Raw genomic sequence first — 27590 nt, 5'->3', positions numbered from 1 at the left:
AAATCTAGTTACAGCGCGTGTCTGCCACGCTAACTGTATATGATACGTTACAATGTTTCAAGTAGTCTTTCCATACGTTGTTTACATTCTGAAACATATAGCTTAAATAATCTGTGTAGAAGTGCACAATTGTTGTGATCTCTGTTAAAACAGATATTGTTTTAAACAAATACACGCTTTGAACCTTTGTAGAATAAATTTTGTGAGAGCGATTTCCGAAAATGGCTAATGAGACTAATGGTGCCGAAGTTACTAAAAAATCCCATGAATCTTTCGCATCTGTTTTCTTTCCATCAACTTTTTATTGCGTATCTTTGGAGGCAATTGTATTAAATAGATGAGGACATCTCTAAATGCATTAACCTTACTGTATGTGATAGAGCGAGTGCGATTTCTATAATAATAATTTCCTACAGTATCAAAGGTAGGCTAAGTATTAGCTAGTAGAAAGTTGGAAATAATTTTTACGTTAACTTTAGCACAAAAAAACGTACACAAAGGTTGTCCTTATCTAATTTTGCAAAGTATTTTCCCTTCATTCAGGTTACACTTCACAAAAGAAGTTGGAAAAAATTCACGATATTAAGATTCAACGATGTTAAGAAACACCAGAGTTTAACTAAATGTGTTTCAAAAGCATTGCCTAGATCTTCATGATTAGGCTCATTTTTTTAATTTTGCGGCAACTAAAATTTTCGGTAAATAGGATAGAACTAAAAACCAGTATATCGACTGCAACAGATATTCAATTAGCGCTCTGAGAATAATTTTGTCTTAAGAAAACGCATTTAGTTTTTTTCTACTAATTCTAGCATATTCTGGACGCATAAATCAAAACTTTTATTACAACAGGATGTCGTCATGTCATAATTGAAGTCAATATTACAACGCACCAATAAAGTTTCTTTCAATCTCCTTGATTGCACACAGTAAAAGATTTGAGTTTTTGGGAAATGAAAGTATTTTTATATTACTTGTAAAAAGTAGCGACAAAAAAATCTGCGAAACCCTTCTATAGAACATCGATACGATCTTTATATTGAACAAAAATTAATTTTGTTCGATTGCTATTACCTAATTTTAACGGTAGAAGAGATTATCGAGAAAGAAAATCCGAAAAATAACAAAATGCAAATGTCTAAAGTAAATGTAGAAACTGAGTAAAAAATGGGAGTCCTCTCAGGGTCTGTGTAACCGCTTCTTTCTTTTTCTATTTCAGTCCGAAAATACGAAGGACAAGTCAGTAAAACTCGTGGAAATACGTTACATAATTTTACAAGCAAAAAATATGCAAGATTAACGCTCTTTAAGTCCATATTTTCTGTAGAATAAGGTATATTGTTTACATATCATACAGCATCAAATTAAATTGGATTAATTAATTTGGATAATTATGACAGCAGACTTTGCGGTATGATTCATGTGTGTTTTGACACTAGCATCGTCCTCTCACTCTAATTTTAGGAATTGACGGATCGCAGCATTGATAATTTCTGCCAAAGTTTTTAGTGCCACAACAAAAGCGACCTATTACAACATCATTTATAACTCCACCACAACAAACGTTTGAGCGAGGATTAAAATTCTTGTTTCCACAACAATATGTACCAGAAACTTTGCTTCGTATCACACCATCACAGCATATATCAGCTCTCGTGTTAAATCGCTTTCCATTGCAAAGATTTCCATTTCCCTGGAATGGAACATCGAAAGGAAATATTTCAGTAACATGTAACACTAGATTCTGAACGAACGAACGAACGAACGAACGAACGAACGAACGAACGAACGAACGAACGAACGAACTGTGTTAATTAAGTGATACATTAATTTTCAGTCCTTCTTAATTTATTACAATTTTCTCAAAATTCAATATATAAATTGTTTTGTTGTCCTTGGATCTAACATAGAGAAAGTGCCACGGCCAAAGCCTTAATTCTTTTAATAAACATTTTTTTTGTGATTTTGTCTTATTATTCTTCAGTTTTACTCAGAAGGTGTATGAAGACAATAAACTTGCTGATTGAACATTTAATCAATTCCTTGATTCAAAAAAACACCCCTTCATACAGAGGAGATATATAGTACAAGAGTATTATTACTTTTTTGTTTGTGAGTCTAGACTCGTATTTGGTGTCTTCTTTTTTCTACTACTTTTCCTTTTCTTCTACTTTACTGCCTCAAAACAAATTTAAGAAGCATATATATACCATAAAACCACAGAAACCATAAAATGTGGGTATCATGCTGAAATCATAAGGATTCCTGCGTGTCTTAAAAAGATTTCTCGTCAAGTTACTGGTTGTACTGGTTGCGGAATCTTTAAAATTCATAATAATCTTGAAGCTTGACATTTTTGGAGATATTAGCCATCTGGGGACACATAATATCATTTAATCTGGTTGATGATTTGTAAGTGATTCTTCTTGCTTCAAAATATAGTAACAAAACGTTCTAAGCAATTATTTACAGTATATGGCTTTAAAAACATTTAGGGGTTATCAGAGTTTTTGGTAAGACATTTGAACATGATTTTTTTTATCTATCTATCCGATATAAAAATTCCTGTAAAAATATACTTTTCGAAAAACGTTTGTGTGAACATATATCTTAGCATCAATTCACGAAACTAATGATTTTTGCACCGGAATGCATATATATGATTTGTTATTTAAAAACCAGAAACTGACCAACTTTTCCAAGGAAAATCTGCAAACAATTACATGACGAATACATTTGTAAATGCATCCTGTAAAGCATTGACCATAATCGAAGTTAAAAGTGACTTCTCAGATATTCGCGTTTGTCTCTTAACTTTGCTTTTTGTTTATAAAAGAATGCATTAACTTTCCGTAATGTGGTATAGATGGAACGGCTATCAAATCAACATGGCCACTCCTCTGTATTTTTATTGTAAAAAGGAAAATATTAAACTATTCGTGTTCACTCACGGTCGTGACCTTCCTGCAAACGCGATCCATCTGATGTCCACAACAATACTCTCCAGAATTTGAGTCCATCACTTCAGAACCACAACATCCATTCCCACTTAATTTTGAATGTGCTCGACAAGTCATGCCTCGGTCAGAGGAAGCACAACAACATATTTGGCGGGAAGTATCGTAACTCTGATGTCCACACATTGCTAAAACAACAAAAGTGCTTTAAAGGAAGAAACCTTTGCGAGAAAAAATGTGTCGCAAAATTTGAGAATAATGAGCTTCCACAAACAGAGCTTTATCAAAAAATTATTATCCAATCTCTATGTTTAGAACTAGCCTTTACTTTATAGGAAACTTCAGCGCATTGCATAGGTTTCGCTTAATGCACTAATTTGCGCTAGCAGTGATGGAACAAAAATCTCACCTGATCTTGCAAAATAAGTATTACAAAGTAGAATTAGAAAAACACAAACCAACGCAGAAGACATCATGGTGGCGAACATAGAATTTTTTTAAATAAATTTCTAACTTTGTTGCTACCATTATTTAAATACAACAGAAAAAAATTACGCTTGTTCAGCTTTTCGATGTATTTACATGTTTTATTTTTTTATAACATATTGTTTTTTCAGCCTGAATTTGCTTATTTCAAGTACGAATCTAATAGGCTAAAATATACTACATTATACAATACGCTTGTATTCTCATATTAGTATTTTTTTGAAATTCCTATCGCCGACGTCGTTGAACTTCTACATGTAGCCCGTGAATTTTAAATAACAACCAACCGACCAGGACACTTTGCTCTTCTTATAATATTTTCATCAAAACGAAATGTCGAAAATAAAATTTTCTCTTGCCTTGCAAACTACAGTTGATTCTCTAATTGGTGTACACTTTCGTGCGATCAAATTTTGTCCGCTAATTATATGTGTCCGTTATTTCAAGAGTCTCGTTTTCACGGGCTTTAACTTTACAGAATTTCTAAAAAAAACCTTTGCCAAAAAAAAATAGGTATCCCATGGTCAATTTAGTGAGAGGTGTGTTGAGAATGATGCAGGGAGTGTTTAAAGAACTGTTTAATAGAACTTTGTTATTTTAATTCGAATCATAAGGTTTATAAACTTTATAGGAAGCGGTAATGAATAATGTTGATATCGCTAGCGGAACGTCCGGCGCCAACAAACTTTATGTTTAGGTCAGCATTAGCTTGTTTTTGAGAGCTACCTATCATATCATCGCTGTCGTCACTACTGCTGGAAAGTCCCGTTTCCCTGTCATTCTCTTGAAATACCCGTTAAATATTTTTATGGACACTAGAAAACACTAGGGTAGATGGGAAAGCAGTTATTATGTGCGATGCTAATCCAACTTTATGCATTGAATCTGGAACATGTTTGAGACAGCTGGTTGAAAGTCGATACAGGTTCATCTGTACTTTGCACGGCCTTCACATTAAATGATTTTAACGATTTCATCCGGTGATCTACTCAATTTATTTAAATCGATCTCAACTGGAGTGTTACCAAGGCGATTAACGTTTAAAGACTTATCATGGTCAAAGTTTGGCATATTCCGAGGCTTCTCGTCAGTTGAAACATTAGTTTCATATAAATGATTTAAGGGATCAAGGTATGGTTTTAGTAGGCCATCCTTGTATTTCTTTTTCAGTACAACCCCACGTTCGTTTCACAATCTTAAGACCTTTTTTTGAAATGCTTTTTATAACATATGGCCCTGTTTATTTGTACGAAAATTTTGTACCTATTCTGTGTTTTGTTTTTTTGATTTTTTAACCAAACCTTGTCCTGGGCTTAACCGAAAACGCCAGTGTGGGGAGGCAATTATAATCTTTTTGCTGCTTTTCTTGTGCTTTGGTTATGTTATCACTAATTTCTTAGAGCATTACTTCGCTTAAGGTTAGCGTATTGGAAAGAATGGCATTGAATGTTCCCGTATTAAAAAAGTTGTCAGCACTTTCACAAGAGAATCTTTCAGTTATAGCGTTAAAGACAATTTACTTAGAATGATAAGCAGAGATTACACGTTGATCAACGATAATAATTTCATGGAGTTGTGTAATGACATTCTTAACAAATTCTCTGCCTTGGTCGTTTATCTGAATTTTTATGCAGCCGTGTCTACATAAGATTTCGTACAAAAAAATGCTACTGATTGAGCTTATGTTTGAGTGGTTTAGCCTCCAACCATTTTGAAATAGTCAATTCTGCTTCATAACCGCTGACAGAACAGGAACACTCTTCAATTTAGGGGAAATCAACTGTCGCCTTTACCATGTTTTTTTGGTATAATTCACATCCTTTTTACAAATTCACTAATATCTCCAAAAAATATTTTTGAATATTTTTGGTGAGGATACTACTTTGTCCCCGGTGTGACACCATTGCGTTAGCTTTACAGCTATCCCCTTTATGCCCTGGTGGATAAAACTCATAATCTGTTGTCTTTTTAGATTTGATAACAAGCCTAAAACCTTATACATAAGGTTCTCATGAAGGTTCTCAAAGTTTTTTGCACGCCCTCCTCAAGTTTTTTTTCTTTCCCTTTGTCACCTTAAAAGGATATTTAGGTCAGATATATCAAATTTTTGTCAAATCTGAAAACTTCGTATGAATACGATTCTATTCTATTCTCGTACAATTTTAATAAATAAATAAGTATATATTAGATGAATATTAGATGCCAACACTACAATGACATTGTTTTTATCCACTAGTTTATAATAACTCTCTCTATCTCTGATTTGTTAGGGTCGTGACATTTACACTTTTTGAGGCTTTCGAAATCACACGTGCATGTATGGTCTGTATATCGCAATCACCCTCCACCATCGAATCAATGTTGCTGAAAAAGTCAAGACATGATAGCTTTGAACCTTGTTTAACTTCTGCCTTGATTCCTGCCACCTCCTATCCTTTTAAGAAAACCTTTCTAACCTCGTTCTATGTCATGTCATTGTACATTTCAATCACTAATTTTGCGTGTAGCGGCTTTATATTGGATAGCGAAGAATGAGACCTGTATGGTTTCCAGCCCCTCCCCCTCCATGATCTGGCTTGCATAACAATCAGGATATTTTCTTTTTATAAGACTCTGTACAAAGTCATTTAGTCCTCCCTGAATAGCAAGGGGTTGAAAAAGGTATGCGAAATTAGATGAAACGGACTGCAATCATTCTATAAGACTTTCAAAATTGGACTAGTCATTTGTCCCTTGAAGACATCCATGATTAATAATGCCTTTTGGTCTTCCTCCATTCCCAATCGTCCCCTCTCTTTCTTCACATAAGGAATGATGACTTCTTCCAAGACTTTTATGGATTCTTGTTCATTACTGTAATGTTTGGGATTGGAGCTAAGTGAAAACGACTTAGGAAAATTAACTCCTGAAAGACGATTTGAGGTCTTTTCTTTATAAAAAAGTTGCACTGGTAAGAAATGCTAGTTGCTGTTATCATCGGCACGTTTTTTGAACCTTTCGGCGCCATGTTTTGTTTAATACTGGTATGTACTTTGAGGACGTTTGGTCAAGATAGAGAACAAAAGATGATGGGAAGTCATTTTCTTTGATTTTTTGACGATGCCAAGCAGATAGAATTTTTCGAGCTCCTTTTAAAGAGAATCTGGAATGGAAACTTTTCCTGTAATTCCAAGCCTCCCAACAAAGCCTAATTCCTAAACAAGCTCTGCGCCCAGCACGATTGTTTAAGAGTAATGTGATAAGCTTTTCCTCGGGGTATCGCTTGATCAGGGAATGGCGACTAACTCGGACTCGGACTCGGACATGCTTTGACTGAATGTTTGAACATCCTATAATGAAAATTTTGTTTGACAAATGAAAATTCTGATGTGCTGTAAGGTAACTCCGTGAAACAAATAATACAATACTACCTGGATTTTCACATTTGTATGTTTAAGAAACATCAATGCAAAAATTATCGCCTCTTCTTAACGTTGATATGAAGTAAAAAACAAAGACAATTCTGTTATTTTTCTTTCATAAGCGAAAAAAGTAAATCAACGACTAACATAAAAAAACGTACCCGTATGTAATTTTGTAACCCCAAATCGATTTTTATAGCATCAATAGTCTTTCACCTTTTGCGGTAGGCAATTTAGTCTTCTGTTCTCGTTTTTCCTTGAGTGACTGACGAAATTCATTTTCAGATTTCTACAGAATTGAACGTTCTGTACTCGGAGACATGCTTGCCAATTTCGTACTTTTGAACTGCCAAAAACTTTAGGTATTTTCCTTGTTCATTAGAGACATTCCTCTCTGCTTCCTTTGCAGATCCATGATCAGGCACGGCTAAAAAACTGAAAAATCTAAAAGGATAAAAATATCAGAAACTTTTTTTATAAAGTACTGGTAGGCCTTGCAGTAACAAAGACAGTACAAAAACAATAGTCTTTGATTAAAAGATATGTCTCATGTATTTTATATGAAAAATAGAAGAAGAAAGAAATTCAATCCTTACTTACTTAATATTTTTATTTTCGCGAATTACTAAATTCGTTATTTATCGCAAGGAAGGATTTAATTTCACGAATTGCACATTTTGAAATATTTCACGTTGGCTTAATTTTGCAAATTTGACCAAAATTCGCGAAAACCGCAAAATTTAATCCACGCGAGAATTAATGCCCTTCTTAAGGTAATACACCATTCTCCGATTTCAGCGAGATCATAATTTTAAAATGACGTAATCTAATAATGGCGGATTTCGTATGTAAACAAACCCTTAACGTGATCGAACACAGTAAGCGTTACTATTTCTTATGGTAAACAATTAATTAAATAGACCTTTAAATTATTTTAAAATAGTTTTTTAGTAACATATTCACTTTGTTTATATGAAAAGATGCAATATGTGTTTAAGAGTCAAGTTGATGTGCTAAATGCCATCAATTTCTCAGCGTCATTTTTGTAAAAATAGTTTTACTACGCTTCTTAATATCAATATAGAAAGGGTTGCGGAGAGGTTGCCAAGGCAAAGGCATTAGGCACGGCAATGAGACAGGAATGGGAATCAGCAAGGCAGGGGTAGGCAAGGCATGGGAGGCACAGGCAAGGGCATAGTAGTAGGCAGGCACGATAAAAGGCATAGGAAGGGTAGGCAGGGGCAGGAACCTCAACAGAAACTCTCCCCCTACAACTCAAAAATTACGTATAATAATGTACAATACAACAATATAGAAAGGATTGCAGAGTGTGGGACTGGCCCCCCTAGGTTTTCAAGCAAAAATATTTAGTGGTCCTTATTTTGAAAAGATTCCTTGGCAGGACAAACATGTATAATTGCCTTTTCTAAACATGACATTTTTGTGATATGTAAATGAAAGTGGTTATTGTTGCCCTGTCCAGGATTTGAACCTGGATCTCTCATTTTCATGAGTGTCTTAGCCATTAGACCAACAGGGCATATATATGAAAAACTTTACTGGTGCATATGCTTATGGATTTACAGCACATATAGCCATTTAATTCTTCTTGTGGATAATAAAATTCAATTTTTTCTACTAAATAGATGGGGAGACCTGGTGTTGAAAAGTTTGGATAAGGAACTATATTACCCAATATTAAACATATGGTGGAGCAATTAATAGGAAACTGTGCCATCATTCATGTGGAGCGCTTTAGTAGAAGCATGCAGTATATCATAAATCGGGTGAAGCACACACACAGCATTAGGGAGTTTTAGGTTAATATATTTTTCCAAAAATAACTTTCCTGCAAAAATACAGTTTACATGTCGTGTCCATCATAGCAAATTTTCTCAAAATGTTTGCGGAAAAACTTAAAATATGAATTGTAATCCACGGTGAGCGCTTAGTACAGGTAAACAATGTCGCACATCCATATATATATTTTCATATATTTCATCATGACAGTAGGATTAAAAAGCTCTTATTCCAAACTGAACAGAAACCTCAAAAGTATAGCAATAAACTAGGCTAGCTTGGTACTTAAATAGAGCCGGGCTTAAAAGGATTCCTGAATTGAAAATGTTATTTTGTATGTTATAGAGGATAAAAAATGTTAAAAATCTTCCTTCGTTCTCAAGTTTATGTCAGCAAAATTGGTAGTTTTATCACAGCTAAGTAGTTAATTTTATGCTAGCTTTGTATAGCTAGTTTTATGCCAGTTTTACGCTACCTATATATTTACATACTTGCTCTATTTTATGCCAGCTAAAAGCCTTAAAAAGTGTTTTTTTTTACTGTTGGAAAGGTGAATAATCTTAAAAAACGTAATAAAACAGTACAGCTATCCGCCATCAAACTGTTCAATCTTCTTTAAAAAAGACAGCAAGTTAGCGTTATATTTCTCACCAGAACGGTGGTTCACACGAACACATTCCTAAAACACGAGTTGTGGAACATGTGTGTGAGCTCCTTCATCTTTCTAGTGCATAACCTTCATTCCCACATACAGAAAAAGCACAACGTCTAGCCATGTTTTATATTCGAAGACTGTACGTCGACTGTTGAACACGCTTTGTTTACATACAAAAATGTAGATTAGTGCCGAGGCCCCACGCGGTAAATATGTATTTTACAGAACAAGCTGAAATCGGAGAATGGTGTATTCTTTCGTCGTGTTGGTCGTCATCAGAAGGCGAAAAAGAAGCCCCGGGGATAAGATTGGTTGGTAAACACGTGTTTAGCTTCTTTTTTAGTTTCGTGCTTGTTTATATTTCGTGTATGGGCTGCACGAATACTTTCTGCATAAATTATTTTTTGACTTGTGATGATTGGTAAAGTCTGCAACCGGTTTTTACGAGGCAAATTCTGTCTATTTCTCCTTTGTTCTTTCTTATTACTTAAATTGTTGTATTTTTAAAAGACTGAAGTCTGTTTCCTTTGACTAGGTGCAATGGCATAGTCCGTAGCCTATACTATATAGGAAACGAAAGCAGTTATTCCTGAACTTCTAACCGTACCCAAACCAGACGTTAGCTAGTCTAGTCCTGTTCTGCCTGGACTATGAATGCTGCCCAGATTATGTACGGCAGCTTGCCCTGTTATTAAACAGGGCAGAAAATACATAATCCAGGCAAATTACTCAGGGCGGACTGACGTCCCGTCTCCCTACTGTTCATTTTAACATAAAGAGATTAGTCTACAGAAGCAAATGACTTTAAAGTCATTTGCCTCGCCTAAGATAAATAAAACACTGTTTTTACAAATCGAAAGGGCATAGAAGAAGAAGAAGAAGAACAGGCCGGCTTATGGACGACACTTTTTATATTATTTGACACTTATGTACGACAGTTAAAAATATTATTTAGCACTAATAGAATGAACATAATCAGGGCAGCCGGTTTATGTATGACAGGCTAATATTATTTCTCACTCTTAGAATGAGCATAATCGGGCTTAAGCTTAATAATTGATAATTTAGGTCATCCCCAGAATTAAATTCCTGCAAAAAATAAAAATGAACCAACCCATCCGCAAAATCTAGTTCCGTGAAATTTAGTTACTTCAAAGTATATTATGTTGAAATGTACTCACAAGAGAAGTTTATACTAAGAATAACATCAAAACTTTTTTTTTACCCTGTCTAACTTCAATGGTGTTTTATCCTGCAGAGAAAAATTACATACTTTCGCCATGCCTAGTTTTTAATGGTGTTTCAGTATCTTGCAGAGAGAAAAGGCATGGGACAATAATTTGTCAATGGTTTATTCACAAAAGTTTGAAGAAAATGCCAATCACAGCCTGCCTAAGTCAGCCGTTATATATATCAGCGCTAAAATCTAGTCAGCACAACATCATCAGGGCAAGAAAAACATAACTGGGTCATGTGTACATATTCGGACCGTCTTGTTTATAAACAGGCCGTTTTCGCAATCCAGGCAGAACAGTCTTATTCTCTATAGCTAATTTTATCATCCTGTGAAATTCTTTAGTAACAGATTCAACAACTTCCATCTTAAACCTATGTAATAAACCTTGTTACCATCATGTGTACTGCTTATGGGACACTATTTTAACTAATACTGATTTGTGGGATCCCTCAATTACCTTTGCAAAGGTGCAGTTAAAGCTTCACTAATAAAACTTAGTCTGTTAAGACTACAAAATATAAATCACCACTACTACTATTACAGGAAGAATTATAAAAAAACTAGTTAGCTGTATATTACTACCAGTTAGGCTCAACTTGCAAACCAGGGATCCTGAGTTGTAGAACATTTAACTTGTCTAGGAGGTCATGAGTTAATCCCTACAAGGTTGTTGTTTAGTTGGCAATAATTCCAAAAATAATATCATTTGCTGCAAAGGGTTAGCATTGCAAATTAAGTTTTTTATGTACAAGGTTTTGTGTGCCCTACATGAGTTAATGAGCACATTTGCACATACTATTTTTATGCATGCAAACCTTTTACTTTAAATTATGTATATAACTTTCATTACTCACAAAATAAGGAAAAAAGAAAAATGTTTTTTAGCCAGTGCTTAAAATATAACAACCATCATTGACTGCTAAAATTTGACATTTGACCGGATACAAAAATGAATGGTCAAGTTGATCAGCAACTAATTGTGCCTTCGATAAAGAAGAATACGCTTCCGAAATTTGCATAACAAAAAAATATATGCACATTGTTTATCAAGAGCATAGCTATACCTTTTATTTCAGAGCCCTGATAAAAAGTTAATACTGTCAAACAAAAATTAGGGGTAGCCAAAACATAAAATATTATATACATTTTTGGAAAAAAAATTAAATTTAGACTTTTTTCGCTCTCAAGATATTGAGCTTAAAAGATTTTCAGCTGACCTTATGACATCATTATTGATGATGTAATAGGGTAGTAAGCATAACTTAATATTTGGAATGTCTTGCAAACTTTCAGAATATCGATACTTTTAAGCACTGCGTAGATTTATGCTTTTGATGATATCTTGGTATGTGTAAAGTTTTGTAGTTTAAGAATGATCTTATCTTTATTAAATACAGGTAGAAATATAACATCATAAGATTCTGGAAATTCACCAAAAAAAGCAATTTGGCTGGCCATTTTAAACTCTTGGCAGTCATGGTGACTGCCAGGGATATAATAATAATTTTTTAACGCTTGGCACAACCTCAACACCGTATACTTTTACATTAAAAAATGGTATATATGTCAAAATTGTTGAGAGGAAATAGTTTTATCATTCAATTCTTAGATGAGCAAACTAAAGAATTGTTATATTTGTTAAAATTCAATACTGGGAGATTTCCTAAAATCCCACAAAATGTAGTAAAATACTCAAAATTTGTCACAAAAGTTATTTATGGAATTCACAAGTATTTTGGCCAAAATTGATGTTAAGAAAATTGATTTTTTTAAAAAAAAATCCATATGACGTTTGGGGCACTTAGGGAAGGCCTTTGACCAATATTTACATGTATTATGTTTATTAAAAACCAATGTAGCGTGTTTTTTATTTATTTATTTATTTAGACTGGTTGTTAGATAGTATGAATCTGCAAAATCAATCACAAAAAGAGGACTTGATTTTAATAACAGAAATCTCTGGAAAATACTTTGTTTGGAATGCAGACCATGTGTACAATTTACGAACCCAACATAGGATATGTGGTGCATTGATTGGTTCATTACCTCGAAAACCATGGCAAACCAACATTACTTCTTTGCCATTAATTTTATTACCCGAAGAAGTGCATTTATGTTGCACGATGGGAATTGCAAAAATCGCTACAGCAGAAAATTATTTTGAAAGGAAACAGGACAGGTTTGTTGATGCAGTGCAATTTCACAAACAACGCGAAGAAAACGAAAGAGATCAGATTAGATTGTTTAAATTTGAGAAAATGAAAAAAGAAAAAGTGTTTTATGGATTTAGTAAAAAAACGAGAAGAAAAGAAACAAGGACACTACAAATGCAGCACAATGATGAATCAGACACTACTACAAATGATGGTAATAACGAAATAAAAAACACAATTTCGGAGACTAGTAAAATTTTAAATAATGCACGTTCTATAGAAAATGCCACAAGTTTTAATACACAATCAGACAATAATTCTGAAGATGACTGGACCTCTATTACTTTATCTGATCAGGATTTAGTTTATTACCAGCAAGCAGTTCGTGTGCATATACCAACGTGTGCTGCAAATGTAAATCAAATTGCTCAACACGAATTTAATTATCCTCGAACATGGCGCGAAAAAGCGTGCTATAGCGTTTTTAAAGATTTCTGGACGAAAGGTTATTATGTCACTTCTGCTTCCAAATTTGGTGGAGACTACCTTGTCTACCCAGGCGATCCACTTAGGTACCATTCTTTTTATATAGTACTTGTTATGGACACAGACAGGCATTTAACTTCAAAAGAGACAATTTGTTATGGGCGCTTAGCAGCATCTGTAAAGAAGACTGTTGTCTTGGCAACGGTAAACAGCGACTGTTCTTCTGTGTCGTTTGTATCTTTAAGTTGGACCCACATGAAGACTTAATTTCTTGCTAGATTCTTTTAATTTAATTTTTTTATGTACATTTTAACCCGCCTCTATCGCATCGATTACGTAAATACTGTACTCACATATTCATTCAGTTGGGTATTGTGTAAGGGTAGCGCAATCGGCTTGTAATCATAATGTTTAAATGTAGTATTGTCAGCCAATTTGGTGCTAATCAGCTTGTGTGGTAGGCAAGCAAGTTAGCAATTCTATACGTATCTCTAGCGGTAATGTAACATAGTTACAGTCGGAGGGGAGGAACAGCCATTCGTTAAAACTTCCCGTTACGTACTTGCATTCTTATATCTTATGTATAGCATATAGCAAATTGGTCAGGAATAGTTTAAGAAATATTTTTATGAATTTTCTTTTTACGATTTTAATATTTTTAATAAGCTCATATGTAGAATTCTTGCGGAACTTATTGATAGCTAAAAAAAACAGTGAAAAGCTAAATTTAGCAGTTACTCCATTTATTCTTCACAAAAGTAAAAAAAATAGGAAACTATAATTTTGGTGGTTGATGACCAAGTTGCTGTAATCCCTAGAACCCCCGCATCTCAGTTTCCTCCCGTTCTATGGACTACTTGACCCACCATTCTTCAATACGAGAACTCCAAATTTGAATAGAACATCCGACAAAATCTGATTTGATTGGCGCACCAGCTAACTGATCCACAAACCATGTGAAAACAGAAATCTAAGTAACATTGAAGCACAGTTTAAATTTTGTGTTGTTTATAATAAACATGCACTACAGACGAATTGCTTTGATAACGCATCCAATTACCTGGAGACACAATGATTATAGTATCACTACACGAGGTATTAAAAAGATAACTTTATCAAAAAACAACTCTAAAAGTGAATGCCTATTCCATAGGAACTAGTGGACCACTGTTGTGGAACACAATTTTAGATAATAATTTTAAAGTGAATATCAGTATATACTAAATGACGTAACTTAATTTTTGGAATTTTTGAAGCCTTGTGTCTATGTTTAATTTTATATTTTTCCTTTTTTTATAAAAGACATAAACTGTGAATAGCTTAAGTATTAACGGGGCCTGGTGATAAGACGATATGCGCTCTCACTTCCCCCGGCCAATTTATTTTTATTTTATTTTAGTAACATTGTACTTGCATTCTTAACGGCAATAATTATCTTATCTATCTAATGCATTTGTTGACATTACACAATGTGCGTTTATCACGTGAAAAAAAACACATCACCATATTGGACGTGACAAAACTCTATTTTATTCTCCTAGGACAAATATATAATGATCTTGACTTTGAAAATGGTGTGAATTGAATAGTTGATAAAGCAAGAATGACATTATTAAATATATACTGCATTTACAATGGACTTTGACGAAAGGTGGCTTACAGGGATGTCACAATTACCTACTTCCGCCTGACAGCTTCCTCCTCCGTATGTGTACGTTAATTTTTATACATACAACTCCATATCCTCGTGACATGATCTGTACTATATCTGAAGTTGTAGCCTCATCAATAATTCACTTTCCCTTATCAATGGCAGAGTTAATTCCAATCATATCTGATTTGTTTTTGTTATGCGCAAGTTATTCTTCCCCAATGTCGAGGTACGCCTCGGTTATCCAAACAAATGAATTTTTTTTTATTTAAGCTGGTGGCTAGAACAAGCAAATAAAAATCATCAAAGTTCTGAAGTTTCCCGCCAAATATCAGTGTTTCACTTTTTACTAATATTTTATATTATTTCTTATAACTTATAATTTTATATGAACCTTCAAAATTGCAAACCTTTTAAAATACGAAAGAATTCACCTTTTTTTAGTCAATGTAGTCTAGGTGTCTTGATACTCTTGTTTGGTTAGAAAATGGCTAATTCTTTTTTTCGGGCGTCTAAAGAAAGTGACGAAAATTCCTTTAAGTGATAAAAATATTGGCTGATAATATATCCCGTGTTTTGGATTAAACCGAACCGTTTTAAAATCTTTGATGTGCAAGTTGTTTGGGTAATCGAGAAAATGTCCTACATGGCAAGACTAAAGGCTTATGACTCAATTCAGTTAAATGAGGACATTCCCAAGGATTTCCGCACCTAACATAATAAGCTTTCTCATACACGTTGTCTTGTGTAATCCGCCACGATCAATCTTTTTTCTTCATCGCAATAGGGAATCAGAGCTAGCCCACTTCCCCGTAGAGATCATTATGATTAACTACTTAAGATCTTATCACGTCTTTATTTGTATACCCAGAAAGTGCTGGAGTTTTAGCATCATTAAAAAGAAAAACATAGCATACTTATTGATTCTTATTGATAAAAACTATATGCCACTCGAGAATTCGTAATTTGATCGTTTAATGTTGATGTTGTAAACCGTGTTTTTGCTCTTTACACACGTCAAAAAAATTGGAGATCAACTGGTGTAAACTTACACGATTTCCACATAACAAATGGCAGTTGGAATGGATTCAAGTATATTGTTAGTTATTTTAGCGTGTGGGATAACAGGTATAATATCAATTTTATACATATTTTAATTGTATTAGTACAATTAAAAAAATATTACTTTAGTCCAAATTTAGGCGTTGTGCTTCGTTTGTGTGAGTTTTAGGGCAAATTTCCCTACGTGGATATTGAATGCATGAAGCTGATTAGGCAACACGTTTTTTGTATAATATAGAATGTTCCAGACAGCTTTAATACTAAAATATTTAAGCAATGACATAATTTTAGTATTTACACTTTTTAAAGACTTCCTTCCCAATGATTTGAGGGGAACACTAGGAAGGAACGAATATCTACGGTGCAAACCTCATTTTTTCGTTTGTACCCTTTTCCTCGAATGTTTCGAATGGGAAACTATAATAATAAAAAATATTAATTTGTGGAAAATTTCCACGATAACTTGGACCATATTTGTTATGCTAAAAACATATACTCGCCCTTAGAATTCTTAATTATCTATTAAGAATGAGGGGTACAAAGGAATACTTTATGGAGAAGCTGAGAAAGATCTTTGTTTCACTTACGCTATTATACGACTACTGTGTGTATCTTCCATAGCTGCTATCATACCGAAAAGTTGTCCAAACCTACGCTTCAATAGTATCCCTAAAGATCATGTGTACCATTCAAAAGTAAAGCCATTGATTATCGCACATCGCGGGCAACCCAAATTGTACCAAGAAAACACATATGACGGTATTCTTAGTGCGGTAGACGTCAAAGCTGATGGATTTGAGTTGGATATTTACAAAACAAAGGATAACAAACTTGTTGTCTTTCATGATGACAATACTGAGGTAGAACTTGAACTTTAAACTTATTATTGGTGTTACCGTTGAAAAACTTCACTTCGAGGACTTAAATTAACCCTAAGGAATTTTATGTCTTAAATGTTCAAACAAACAAAAATTGTGAGCCCACTAAATTATCAAGCATTTGTTTGAGTCATTCACTTTTCCTAGATTTTTCATATGCGTTTAAAAAATTTTGTTATTTTACGAAATATTTCCGATGTGACATTTGCACACCTGATGAAGGACATGTTACATAAAAAAAGAGTGTCTGGTTCTCTGTACTTATCTGGAAAGGTGTTTTGTTGAAGATTCTGATGCTCAGTTCTTTCTTTCTTTGGTGGATGCACCCTTGTAGGTTGAACTCTTCCAACTATTTCAAATATGATTTATTTAACCTAAGAAGTCATTTTGCGGAGTAAAAAATTATATTTGTGATAATTTTAACGAAGGTGACGTAGCCATTTTATTAACAATATCAAAATGCGAAACGAAGCATTTTTAACAAAATTAAGTGTACATTTTTTTTTATAATTGACACAAAATTATTAATATAGCTAAAGCACTCGCAGTTTCTACCAAAATGTTCACTTCACTTTTTATTAGAATCACTTTTATTAGACTAAAATTGTAAACATTTTAAATAACACTAAAGGCCTCCGTTTATCAATCCTTTATACAACCTAGACAACTTTTTTTTACTTTATAAACACACGAAAAAAAATATTAAAAACTCAATCCTTTTATTAGATTCTTCATGTCTCTGTGAATTGACTTGTTATGTGGAATTAGGGAGCATCGAATCGACAAATTCTTAGGCAACACAAAAAAGCGCTGTTTATAAAAAAGACGTGTTATAAACATAAAAAATGGGTATTTTTATAGAAATTGACGGGAGTGAGCAAAATAATCTGGGAAAGCACATATGAAGAATTACAGCTACTTAATTTAACAACAACATATGTCGCAGGTTGGTGGTTTATATTTTTTGCACATCAAGCTTTAGCTTGAAAAATGTTTTGCGTTTACACAGGTTTTCTCATCTCCGGATTGAGAAAGTCTTTTTATTTCCAAACTTCCTGCAATTCCTTGATTTTTATTTTTATTCAAAAGGTGGAAAAACATACACTTACGACAAGCCAAGAAAGATTCCTTTGCTAGAAGAAATTTTAAAGGCTACAAAAGATACTGGCTTGTTGCATTATTTAGAGGTTTGCCTTATCTTTTTTATTTGTTTTTGCTTACTACCATTTTATCTTAACTCGACATGTCCTGATATCATGTAAGGCGCTTTCTCTGTATTAATATGGTAGATAATTGATTTTAAATGTGGGAAGCACCAATCTGTGGATATATTTTCTTTGCATTAATGACTACAAAATTTATAATGTAAAGTTAAGAGCACATTTATTCAATGTTTTGCTTTGTTTTGGTTTCGTTTCGAAACATGCCTCACCCGACACCAACAGAAGGTTACTAAGAGTGGTGAACCACACGGACAGTGTGGTTCACTACTTTTGACCACTCTAGTAACAAATTCTGATCTATACTAGCATGTTTCTAGGGCCCCTAATGTTATAAAATGTTTACCCCTATAAGATTATGAGGTACATATTAAGAATCGTGGTACTCCCTGGTGCGAGTAAACTATTGAAAGTCGTATATAAAACATGAAATAGCTATCTCGTTAATAAATGTTCACCCCAGCATGTCAAATTTGGGCTGTTTTTAGGCATTTAACAGGCTATATTTTACACATTTTTTTTATATAGGAACCTAATTTATAAGAACGTCGAGGCTGAGATTTTGCAAGAAATTAAGATATTATTAAGAACTTACTTAGTCTGAATTCCAACTTTCATATAGATTAAGAACAAAATAATGCGACTAAAAAATTGCCAGTTTCGCAACTTTTTCGGAAGAACAAAAAAATATGAATATTTGAGGCTAGAAGAGTGTAAAAAATAAGGACATCCAGTCTTAGGCGTTCTGATAAAAAAGACGTGTAGTACATGAACAAGTAAATTGAAACATTTTTTAATCCTCTCGCCAGTAATATAATATGTAAAGTCAGTTTTGTTATTCGGGCTGATTTTTTTATGACCAGGTATTTTAGTATAGATCAGTGCCAATATGGTTAACACTCACAAGCCCTAAACGCCATCTACTTTTATTCTAGGTGATCATATTCTAATTTAGTTTCGACCGCTGTAGCTCATCAACTGAATTTGCAGCATGATTTGAAATTTTTCATAATTTTTCTCTAATTATTAGTATTTTTTTAGCATAATTAAATTTCAAATGAAAATGAAAATAATAATTACAACAAACAAAAATATTAGTTATAAAAAAAGCCTTGAATATGCGGCCAATCGAAAAGTTTAATCCAAATATTTTGGTTTGGTTTACAATGGTAGAATTTCTTACCTTTTTTAACAAGACTTAGATCTAACCACTGTTGCCTAAGCATAATTTTTCCGCATCAACAGAAAAAAGTTAAAAAGAAGATTGCATGTTCGTCTATTGCACCCGTGGTTTATTGATGCTTTTTTTAGATGAAACCCAGTACATTCTTCGCTGGAGACTCGAATTTGGTCAACAAAACTGGAGAACTAGTTGCTGATATGATCACAAGACTTGACCTAACTCTTAAGAGTATCGTGATCTCGTTCGACTATCGAAAAATTGCTGTTGTAAAGTCACACAACCCCAATATAGTTGTTGGGACGTTGTATTCGCAGAAATTCAGCGCTTATCCAAAATTGCTGTGCGCTCGAGAATATTTTCCGGCTTTATCAAATTGTATTGCTGATGCCCCGACTGATCCTTTCGGCTACTTTAAATTTACTCTCAATTCTGGTCTTCTTTTTAAAGCAAGCGGAAGTTCGTCTATCGATTGTGATATTACATTGTACAATAACGTCAAGTACTCTAATGATACGATAGCCATGATGCGTAAAAACTACAGTCCAGATATAAGTACTGGTTTTTACACAATTTATAGTTTATCTAAAACTGAAAAACAGAATAAGCAGGACGAGATCAAAACAAAAGAACTTATCAAGCAAGGAGGAGGACATCGATTGATTACAGATGACGTACCCAGACTTCGTGTATTGGTCGGAAAAGACTCGACGGGAAGATGGATTAAGGCTACGACGAGTGTTGTCTTCTTGTGTTCGCTCATTTGCGCCATGATGTAACTTTTCAAAAACTTGAACGTTGGTTGAAACTTTTAATTTTGCGAGGAAAGATATGATTTTTAAAAAGATAAAAATTATAACGCGATGCTTTTCTTAAGGGATCTAAACATCTCGAAGTGATTTTCCGTCTGATTTATTTTCGTCGCCGGCCGACGTATTTTGATTTTATGAGTTAGATCATCAGGTGTTTACTTCAACCTTACATACTACGAAAAATCAACAAGAAGAAGTTGAATTTATATAAAAATCATTTTTTAGCTTTCAACTTCTGTATCAATCCCCAGAAATCTTTCTAAGCTCTTTCTTCTGAAATTACTCTGTTTTGTTTTTCATCAGAAGCAGGCTTACGTTTTTATTTTAATGTATAAACTTTATTTAAACTTTTTGTAGATATATTTGTAGCTCCGCGTAATTTCTATGAGTTCCATAAATCGCGAAATGTGGCGTGTGCCGCAAACATTTTGTAATTTTTTAAATTAAAAATAAGATTAAAAATATCAATTTTATTTGTTGATCCTTTTATATACATATATTTTACGAAATAAATAATTCTCTATTTTATTCACAAATAATAATAATAATAACAAAAAATACTTATAGCTTTTTTGCCTTTAATATTAGTTTCACGCATTGGCTCATCAAGCCACTACAGATTATGTTTTGCTAAACGCCTGGGCCCAATAATTAAGGCTGCGTTTTCTGCGTAGCACAAAAAATCCAGGAGTATTGTAATTAACGCGTGCGCATTTTGGCAAAATTGAGGACAAAATTATAGCACGCGCTATAGCGGAAAATGCAGTCAATTACCCAACCCAGGCTTCAATAATAGTCTGGGTTGGGTAAAATGATAGCCTGGTTAGGTAAAAATTTATATCAACTAGCACCAACATAACAAACACTATTTTCTCTCTTCTAGTTTAATTTTATATCCTTCCCTTCAACGTTACCCACTCGCATTTCACAATATCGCCAAACAGAGATTCGTCATAAAAGTTGCGTTTAGCCAAAATTGCAAAAAAATAAATAAATAAAAAAAATAAATAAATAAATAGAAATCATTCCTGTGTCCACGTAAGTATTATTTTAATCCAGTCATGTCAGTTGTCAACCATCCATGACCGTTGTCAAACAGGATATGCATCAACCTGTCAGTGATGACTGCTTGTCTCCGCTGACCATGTTGTGGCTGGATGTACTACTGCTCGATGCGGCTTGAACATTTTCTTCAGCATCGTTCGATTTCCTTTTGGAAAAAAGATGTATATCAACGCATCGCATATAAATCCAATCACGTATAACGTCAAAATGGCGTCTAACGCCTTGTTACTTCCGGCGTCGTATAAGTAAAACAAAAACAAGTGCAGCTGGTCGGGTATAATAGCAAAGAAGAAGAAAGTCACAATAATCAAAGTAGGGACGAAAAATTTTCTTCGTTTGAAAGTTCTCTTTTGCAACGATGTGTTAGATCCTCCTTTTGCTTGCGATAAATTCGCTTTGCGATATTTTTTAAAGATGTAACCGTACGTCAAAACTGCTACGGTAAAAAAGATAGATTCAAACGTTGGAAACAGTATAAGGAATACAACTCGAAGTGAGTCTATATTGATTGTATACCGCAAAATTACAAGCAGAACACACAATGTAAATCCGATAATCCAGCATACTGCAAGACAACGTGACACGATCTGTCGGGAGAAATACACCGGGTATGTGATGTTTAAGTAAACTTCAAAAAACCGATCCAATGTCAATACGATGAGGATTAAAAAATACGATATAACAAAACACGTGCATTGTATCGTGTAAAAATACTCCGTCGTGTTTTTATTAACGTTACTGTGTTGTAAGATATTGTACGTAAAATCGAATACGCTCATGAAAATCTCAGCAATGCTGAGATTTAATAACAGTGGAATTTGATTGGACGTGTTTAAAGTTTGCTGACGCAGCAAATAAATTCCAAGTGTATGTAATAAGATAGAAATCACGTGAAGAATGAGAGGTATAATACGTAAAACGTCCATTCTCGATGGGAATCGATAAGGGCAAATTATGCTATTTCTCTACTTCGTCCTATAATATTAACGATATTGTTGCGTGTGCGATCTGGATAGTTTGATATCTTCTACATACATTTCTATTACAACCTAAAAATTAAAGAGAAAATTATGAAGAGTCAAATCAGAAACAACCGCAATACTAAGTGGTCTACATAAAGTTTTTTCTTCACTTTAACGTCTAAGATTAAATATTCTTCAACGGTGACTATTTTCCTTCATTCGGATAATCTGAGCAACACTGTCTTAATTTTATTTTCTGTTTTCGTCATTTTAATTACTTTTCTTTGTTATATTATTTCTTTTTTCCCTCTCTTCTTATTTTTGTTTGTTAAATTGATAGCGCTTTTTTTCTCCTGAAATGTCCCGCAGAGGCATTTTTATGCAGGAAAAAGAGAATTAGCAACAACAAATAACTCTTACTTGTTACGGAGTGTTTTCTTAAAACTCACCATATCAAGTGTGGAAAACACAAGTTGTAATGATATGATTTCTTATCATTAGAAATAATTTTAAAAAAAAACAGTGTTTGCGTGTATAAAGAAGATTGGGAGTCTATTTATCAGAAAAATTAAAAAACAGGAAAATAAAAAGGAAAAAAATATTTTATTTAAAAAAAGGCGAAACTAGAGCTTCGAACCAGGCCAGAATTACGATGGAATAATAAATTGCGAACGCGAATGTGAAACCTATATTTGCGATTTTGTCTTGGATTTCGCGAACCTATTATATATCTTATTTTTTATATTTAAAAAAAATTATATCTTCGAAAAAATTATACCCACGGAAAATTTTATGTACGGATAAAATTATATTTACGGAGAAAGATCACTACTTTGAAGTTTTAATCCTGTTGTAAGTTAAGTAAAAATATAAATAAAGATATTAAATCATAAAAGAAGTAAACAAAATTAATACCATATGTCAGTTGCATGCAGTTATGTATCCTCATGCACTCTTAGTCGAAAGTTATTTTCTGCACGGACTTTTCAGTTTCAATCCCTTATATAGTCTCTTTTATAAACTTATTTTCCTTTCTATGATATTAATTGCCTATTTGCCTGTGAAATCAACATCAATCATACGTTCCCGTTTGTGATGTTTGTGTCCATTAAAAGATAAAAGAAATTGAACAAATCCGAAATTTCATTAATTTTTAATGTGTGAAAATTCTATGTTTTTTCCTACACTTTGGTCTTGTGGAAAGAGGAAGGGGTGAACGAAAAGACTTTTTCTCTCACGTATAGAAATCAAAATCAGGTGTTTTTTATCATGCAAAGTTGGACGTTTAGCTACGACAGTTTGACCACGATTACATCAATTGCATTGTTAGACACATTTTCTAGATCAAAAAGGGGGTTATGAAAAACATTTGAATCACTTAAGTTTATAAAAAAATGATAATTTTTGATAACATTCAGTTCAAGCTAGGAGGATAGAAATTATACTATGAATTTTGGAATATAAATAAAACACCTTTTTATGTGTCCAATAAAGATTTTAATAAGATGATTTACCCTTTCTTTGGAGAGAAATTTTAATTAATTGAGCGTCGTTCAAATTTTATTTCATTTCGCGCGAAATTTAAAATAGTCACCAATAAATTCGTCACAAATTTAATCGTCCGATGGATGCTTATTTTTAAAAGAGATAATTTTCTAATATTTACTTTTTCCCTATTACTAGAAGATGCAGAAATTTTTATTTCGTTATTAAAATAAAAGACGGATTTTTTTTTACATTTTTCGGATCTGGTTGGAAAAATTTTGACTAGAGATGAAAAATTACTTTTTTCATTATAACCCATTTTGGTTAGATACTATTTAATGAGGGTGGTATTACCCCCCTCCCCTACTAAAATACCTCTAAAATAGTTTTAAAAGATGTTTTAAAGTCCGCTGATCATTTAAAATGGTGTTACAGAGAATCACAGCCTTTGAAATATTATTTTTGTAAAGATTTATTGGTGAATATTTCGAAGTACCCTGTTAACACTACTGGTGTTAATGTGGTTACTATGGTTAAAAAGCGTGTTCGACATAAGAAAATTTTATCGGTGGTAAGGTTGTCAGTCAAAATCGGAAAAATAAATCAAGAAATTTTGCCCGCCAAAAACAATTGATCCAGTGTACTTAGGAGTGATTCACAAATCGAAGTGTTACTCTGAACGTCAATCTGACCTCATAAAGAGAGGGGGTTAAATCTTTTGTGGTCTAAATATTTGGTTGGGTTAAAAAAAAGAGAAGCGTTGCTCACAGTGATTTTGAAGATTCTTGATACTTTTAACTTTTCGGACAGGAAGAGAGAGGGTATAATTCAAACGTCGAATGAACTCTCATCGTATTCTCACTAAGATAAAAAGAATTGGCATAAAGAATTCAAATGAAGAATTGGCATGACACCAACGGGGTAAAATTAAGATCCTAAACAAGGTCTTCGAGGAAGGCCTGACACAGTCTTAGGAACCAACTTTTCAATAAGCCTTAACAATTTTTTAAAATTAGGGTAACTTTAGGGAAATATGGATCCAAACGCCCCTAAATTGGGTCAGCTGACGATGTAATTTTAATTGTCCACAATGCTACCAACCTATTTGGAGGGTCCACTGTTCTGTAGAACATGGGACATATGAATTCCTGGACCTTATAAAAAAGATCGGAATCTTTAAAATCGCCTGAGGAGATACACAGATAGAGAGAGATATAGATAGATATAGACAGCGCAGCTAGGCTGGACGCCCAAAACTTATCCAGGCTAAAGCCTGAATCCTTGTTTTAACAGATTTTTTTTGAGAACGAGGCTAAAATTAGTTTTAAGCCAATAAGAATCCTAACAGTGCAACAAATTATTTTATTATCCAATGAACAATACTTTATTTTAAAGTTTGTATGCTATCGAAAGTAAATGCTCGTGCAGTGTAGCATAATGAAGATCGTCTTATAATGCGCCATCTTTGGTGTTATTAACTTTCCCTTTAATAATTGGGTCGTTCCTTCTGTACAATCAAAAATTGAATTTTAAAATCTTAGAATATTCAAAGATTTTGTTCCCCAAATTTGTCAGTCCTCTTCAAGTTCAGTTCTTTTTCAGATTATTGCTAATGGCGGAAATCTTTAAGCCGCAGGGCTTCTTGTTCCAATTGTTCATAAAAAGGACCTGGAAATTATCTTGCTTTACATTCAAGGCCAATTAACCCTAATTAGCTTTGTTAGGGCAATCCCTCATAACATTCTAGTAGGGACAATTGCTGACTACACTAACTAAAATAGAAATAATTTGACGTCAAAAAATTAATGCTGACGTCATTATTTTTTGCCGATGCCTTCATTTTTCGCCAAGTAATAGCTTTTCCTGATTTTTTCATCTTTTCAATTTATTTCTTCCTAATTTTTATTATGTCGAAGACGACTAACTAGATCGGAAGAGATGTTTCCTTATAAATATTTTTTTTCAAATAGCTTCATAAAATGTTTTTTGCTTCAAGTAATGAAAATATAAGCTTTCACATCTTCTCGTCATAGAAAAAAAAATAAAAGTCATAAAATTACTAGCCTATGCCTTATCTAGAACAGAGCCATTCGAAATAAACGAAATAGGGTGGTAACATTCTCTTAACAAAACTGCATGTCACGTGCACGATTATAAGTAAGAAAGTGCTCACACAAATTTCAACAGTTCAAAGATACCTAGCATATTAAGCCTTTCATTTTTAACACAAGAACCAAAATATTGATAACTGCGGAGGAAAACTAAATGTTTGCATTTTGTAAAAAAAATTTTCTTCTCACAACTGTGAAGCTGAAGATATTTCTTGCAAACGTATTGAAAAAGCTCTTTTCTTTTTTGTTAACACGTCACAACAATCGGTTGTCTCCTCCTCCTCCTCCTTCAGCGCAGATTTTTTCACGCTTTCTAACATCTAAAGCCAACCCTTATACCATGTCTTCTTTATTTTACTTGAGATAATTTCACGAAGAAACTTTCAAGGTGACATCATAACCTTTTCTTCTTTAAACAACTTTTGACTATCGATAGCTTTACGTTTATTTTATATTCGGCCGCAATGCCAAGAGCATGAAAAATTTACAAGATTATAATTTTCCTTACAAGAAGGAAAATCGTGTTGAAGAATAACGAGTCTTTGTAATATAAAATGCTTTCAACAAAATCAAAGTAAACTAGCTATATTTGAAAAACTAAGCGAATAATTAATCACTCGGAATGCAGAAAGTTGTATGTTCTCATTTTAGCGCCCATTGCTGTGCTACTCACTCCACTCTTTAAAACACTTTTTTTCATTTACGGCGTTTGAATTACAGTATAAAAACGTAGATATCTAAATCTAAAGAAAAAGTAACAAAAGCAACACAAGCGGTAACTCATTTTGACAAGAGAAAAATTGAGGGCAGGTGCATATACATCATGGAAGAAAATCATTATCACACCAAGCAAAAATTTTTCTTTTAAAAGGTTACAACACTAATTTTTTGTAAAAAAAAAAGGGGCTTATCTGACTTTGGGCTCTCTGACTTTTTATAGCTTGCGATTGCAATAAAAAAACTAGTACAAAAACAACAACGACAACAACAACAACAACAACAACAACAACAACAGTCTTTAAACAACTAGCGCTCGTGTGTTTCAGCATTATTTATAGTTCATAGCCAAATATATGAGCAATTCTTTATTTTTGATTTGCAGGAAAGAAAGCACGCTAATTAATTCCAATTTATAACCTTAGGTAGAAATTCCTGATTTTTAACACATTATATATACCTCGTAATAAAATTGATGAGGATCAATACACCTCTTTAGTCCCACCCTTTAAGTTTTTTTGAGTTACGCCGAGACTTTCTTCTTGTTTGTGGCTAGCGTTTGCAAACATAATACCTTTTTAAACCTTGCACCTTAACGAAATTCTTAAACTGTCTACTTCTGTAAGAATTACGTCACCGTTAACAACAACTTGTATTTTAAACATTTTAAAATTAGTAAGCTGAATCCCTATAAAAAACATAAAAGAATTAACAAACCTTACTACAAACGCTACTTTTACCATTTTAAAAAATCAAAATCAAACATGGACATATATCATTGTATGAGCAGAGAAATATTTCTCGATTGTCTTTCCCAGATCAGCGTGTGTGTTTTTCTCCTTAATGAATATTTACAACACGAAACATCGACTAGATTGACATCATCAACAATCACTTTCAAATTGTATACACAATCGTCCGAACAATTAAGTATACTTAACCTTGATTAACTACGGAGGAAAATTATAATTAGAATCTTAATTACATTTCAGTAATACCACCGTAACGTCAACGCAGAAAGGTTACAAGGTTGAAAGCTTGAGACAAAAATAAATTTGATCTCCAGTGTGGTGTATATTGATACCGCATCATGGAACAGGACGAACCGCATTCTTTATAAGTTCATTATGATCCTTTTTCACGACGTGTAGTCCCCCCTTACCTACCTCTTCAAATTAAGAACAGGTGTAATTGACATGCAGAGCGCAAGATGATCAGACATCAAAACAATCCATTTAACATTGTATAATCTCCACTGGACTTATTATTTGA

At 33.4% G+C, this 27590-nt stretch overlaps 4 protein-coding genes across 5 annotated transcripts; 2 read left to right on the top strand and 2 right to left on the bottom strand.

Annotated features, from left to right (window-relative positions):
- Positions 1–1296: 1296 nt before the first annotated feature.
- On the bottom strand, positions 1297–3493 carry LOC130655236 (galaxin-like). The gene is made up of 3 exons (XM_057457967.1): positions 3367–3493; positions 2952–3145; positions 1297–1693 (listed from the first exon to the last, which is right to left on the bottom strand). Exons 1-3 carry the CDS (start codon positions 3443–3445, stop codon positions 1436–1438), a joined length of 531 nt encoding a protein of 176 aa, XP_057313950.1. The 5' UTR covers positions 3446–3493; the 3' UTR covers positions 1297–1435.
- Positions 3494–11947: 8454 nt separating this feature from the next.
- LOC130655994 (tRNA-splicing endonuclease subunit Sen34-like) lies at positions 11948–13452 on the top strand. The gene has a single exon (XM_057458828.1). It carries the CDS (start codon positions 12441–12443, stop codon positions 13440–13442), a length of 1002 nt encoding a protein of 333 aa, XP_057314811.1. The 5' UTR covers positions 11948–12440; the 3' UTR covers positions 13443–13452.
- A 1265-nt stretch (positions 13453–14717) lies between these two features.
- Positions 14718–20451, top strand: LOC130655993 (uncharacterized protein YqiK-like). 2 transcript variants are annotated; one of them, XM_057458827.1, is made up of 5 exons: positions 14718–14886; positions 16510–16748; positions 17628–17712; positions 17856–17953; positions 19298–20451. In XM_057458827.1, the coding sequence occupies exons 1-5, from the start codon at positions 14883–14885 to the stop codon at positions 19943–19945; spliced, it is 1074 nt and encodes a 357-aa protein (XP_057314810.1). In that variant the 5' UTR covers positions 14718–14882; the 3' UTR covers positions 19946–20451. The 2 variants fall into 2 exon arrangements, with proteins under 2 accessions (XP_057314810.1, XP_057314809.1); XM_057458826.1 differs by lacking the exon at positions 14718–14886 and adding an exon at positions 15100–15954.
- Positions 20452–20454: 3 nt separating this feature from the next.
- Positions 20455–27476, bottom strand: LOC130655996 (uncharacterized). Its single transcript, XM_057458829.1, has 2 exons — positions 27036–27476; positions 20455–22092 (listed from the first exon to the last, which is right to left on the bottom strand). Exon 2 carries the CDS (start codon positions 21967–21969, stop codon positions 21094–21096), a length of 876 nt encoding a protein of 291 aa, XP_057314812.1. The 5' UTR covers positions 21970–22092; positions 27036–27476; the 3' UTR covers positions 20455–21093.
- Positions 27477–27590: the final 114 nt, after the last annotated feature.

This window comes from Hydractinia symbiolongicarpus, chromosome 8, assembly GCF_029227915.1.
Source record: "Hydractinia symbiolongicarpus strain clone_291-10 chromosome 8, HSymV2.1, whole genome shotgun sequence".
In the NCBI taxonomy this organism is placed as follows: Eukaryota; Metazoa; Cnidaria; class Hydrozoa; order Anthoathecata; family Hydractiniidae; genus Hydractinia; species Hydractinia symbiolongicarpus.
This window is presented reverse-complemented; position numbering and strand designations above follow the sequence as displayed.

What these genes read in the sequence shown, in the direction of transcription:
- LOC130655236 (XM_057457967.1), bottom strand. Translation starts at nt 3,445, where the DNA reads ATGTTCGCCACCATGATGTCTTCTGCGTTGGTTTGTGTTTTTCTAATT. An exon ending in TACTTATTTTGCAAGATCAG is followed by an intron (nt 3,146 to 3,366) that starts GTGAGATTTTTG and finishes TTGTTGTTTTAG; the next exon opens with CAATGTGTGGACATCAGAGT. An exon ending in TTTGCAGGAAGGTCACGACC is followed by an intron (nt 1,694 to 2,951) that starts GTGAGTGAACAC and finishes GTTCCATTCCAG; the next exon opens with GGAAATGGAAATCTTTGCAA.
- LOC130655994 (XM_057458828.1), top strand. Translation starts at nt 12,441, where the DNA reads ATGAATCTGCAAAATCAATCACAAAAAGAGGACTTGATTTTAATAACA.
- LOC130655993 (XM_057458826.1), top strand. Translation starts at nt 15,897, where the DNA reads ATGGCAGTTGGAATGGATTCAAGTATATTGTTAGTTATTTTAGCGTGT. An exon ending in TTTAGCGTGTGGGATAACAG is followed by an intron (nt 15,955 to 16,509) that starts GTATAATATCAA and finishes TATCTTCCATAG; the next exon opens with CTGCTATCATACCGAAAAGT. An exon ending in GCTTGTTGCATTATTTAGAG is followed by an intron (nt 17,954 to 19,297) that starts GTTTGCCTTATC and finishes TGCTTTTTTTAG; the next exon opens with ATGAAACCCAGTACATTCTT.
- LOC130655996 (XM_057458829.1), bottom strand. Translation starts at nt 21,969, where the DNA reads ATGGACGTTTTACGTATTATACCTCTCATTCTTCACGTGATTTCTATC.